Source organism: Anoplopoma fimbria, chromosome 18 (assembly GCF_027596085.1).
Source record: "Anoplopoma fimbria isolate UVic2021 breed Golden Eagle Sablefish chromosome 18, Afim_UVic_2022, whole genome shotgun sequence".
Classification (NCBI taxonomy): Eukaryota; Metazoa; Chordata; class Actinopteri; order Perciformes; family Anoplopomatidae; genus Anoplopoma; species Anoplopoma fimbria.
The window spans coordinates 421,458-422,921 of record NC_072466.1 but is presented as its reverse complement, the minus strand read 5'-3'; the positions used below and the strand labels follow the sequence as shown (position 1 = coordinate 422,921).

Below are 1,464 nucleotides of genomic sequence, written 5' to 3'. Positions count from 1 at the left end.
GCCGCCTCATCTGCGCCGTGGTGTGGGCGGCGGCCTTCCTGCTGTCCGTCCCCACCTTCTACTTCTACAACTGGTACGAGCCGACCCACAGCATCGACGCCTTCATGGAAGAGGACGAGGCCAACAGGACCGCCGGGCCTCCACAGTACGTGTGCGAGTTCCAGTTCCTGGACAACACCACGGCCTGGAGGACCAAGGTGGCGGTGCCCGGCACCCAGCTGGCCGTGGGCTTCTTCCTGCCGCTGCTCGTCATGGTGTTCTGCTACAGCGCCATCATCGCCACCCTGCTGAGAGCCAGGAACTTCCAGCGGCACAAGGCGGTGCGGGTGGTTCTGGCCGTGGTGGTGGTGTTCGTGGTCTGCCACCTGCCCTACAACCTCACGCTGTTCTACGACACCACCACCATGTTCCAGCTGCACAGCTGCGAGGAGTCGGACCTCCTGCAGACGGCCAAGACGGTGACGCAGACCGTGGCCTACCTGCACTGCTGCCTGAACCCGGTGCTGTACGCCTTCGTCGGGGTGAAGTTCAGGAACCACTTCAGGAAGATCTTCCTGGACCTGTGGTGTCTGGGGAAGAGGCACATCGCCCCGCGTCGCTTCTCCAGAGTCACCTCCAAGATCTACGTGTCCACCCAGCGCTCGGTGGACAGGTCCAGTGAGAACGGCTCGTCGTTCACCATGTGAGACCAGAACCTTCCTCCTGGGCCTCCTGGATCTGAGGCCTGCCGGACTGGACTCGGTCCTGTAAATCAGCTGTTTGCTTCCAGCTGTGGTTCTCAATCGGATTCACCAAAAGTTAAATCTGAGAAATGAGACCAAAAAAATATATTTTTTAAATCCGATAAAAGTTTCTAAAGAATCAACCTGAGAAGGAAACGTATCACAGCGGAGAGACGGCAACAAAACTGTGCTTTAAAGAGTCCACAACCAGAACCACAACCAGAACCACAACCACAACCACAACCACAACCACAACCCTCTTTTTAAACTTCAGAACCACCTGAAGGTTCTAAACGTTCCTCTTTTATACTTCTATCTGAGCCGCTCTCACCAGATGAACGATATTTATCCGTCAGCTGTGATTGGTTGATCCTCATCACATGACGCCGCAACGGTCCAAAGTTTGCTTTTGATCTTTTTTCGTACGCTTGTGTTGGCGCGCCCTCCTTAAGCCCACTAACCTGTTCTGAACGAAACCCGTCTGCTGTCAGGGTTCAGGGTTCAGGGTTCAGGGTTCACATCAGAATATCTTCAGAGACTAAAGATGGTGGTTTTGCTTTTGGTTCAGTATTAATAAGTTAAAACAGTTTATTCTCTCAGCCCGTAAACAAACATTTAACCCTCTGACATCTGTGTGAACTAGAAAGGCCAGAACCCAAACCTTCAAAATAAAATACAGGAAGTGGTTTCAAACAGAAAGATGATAAAATAAAACAGGACATTTTTAAATCGTTACAATAAT

The 1,464-nt window shown here is 52.0% G+C and overlaps 1 protein-coding gene across 1 annotated transcript in view; it reads left to right on the top strand.

Moving 5' to 3' along the window:
- The window catches only part of ccr6a (chemokine (C-C motif) receptor 6a), a 6,508-nt gene extending 5,044 nt beyond the window's left edge, over window positions 1-1,464 (top strand). Inside the window, exon 2 of the mRNA XM_054618678.1 lies at window positions 1-1,464. This exon is cut by the window's left edge and continues 460 nt beyond it. Within this exon, the coding sequence (XP_054474653.1) occupies window positions 1-686 (686 nt within the window). The 3' untranslated portion in view covers window positions 687-1,464.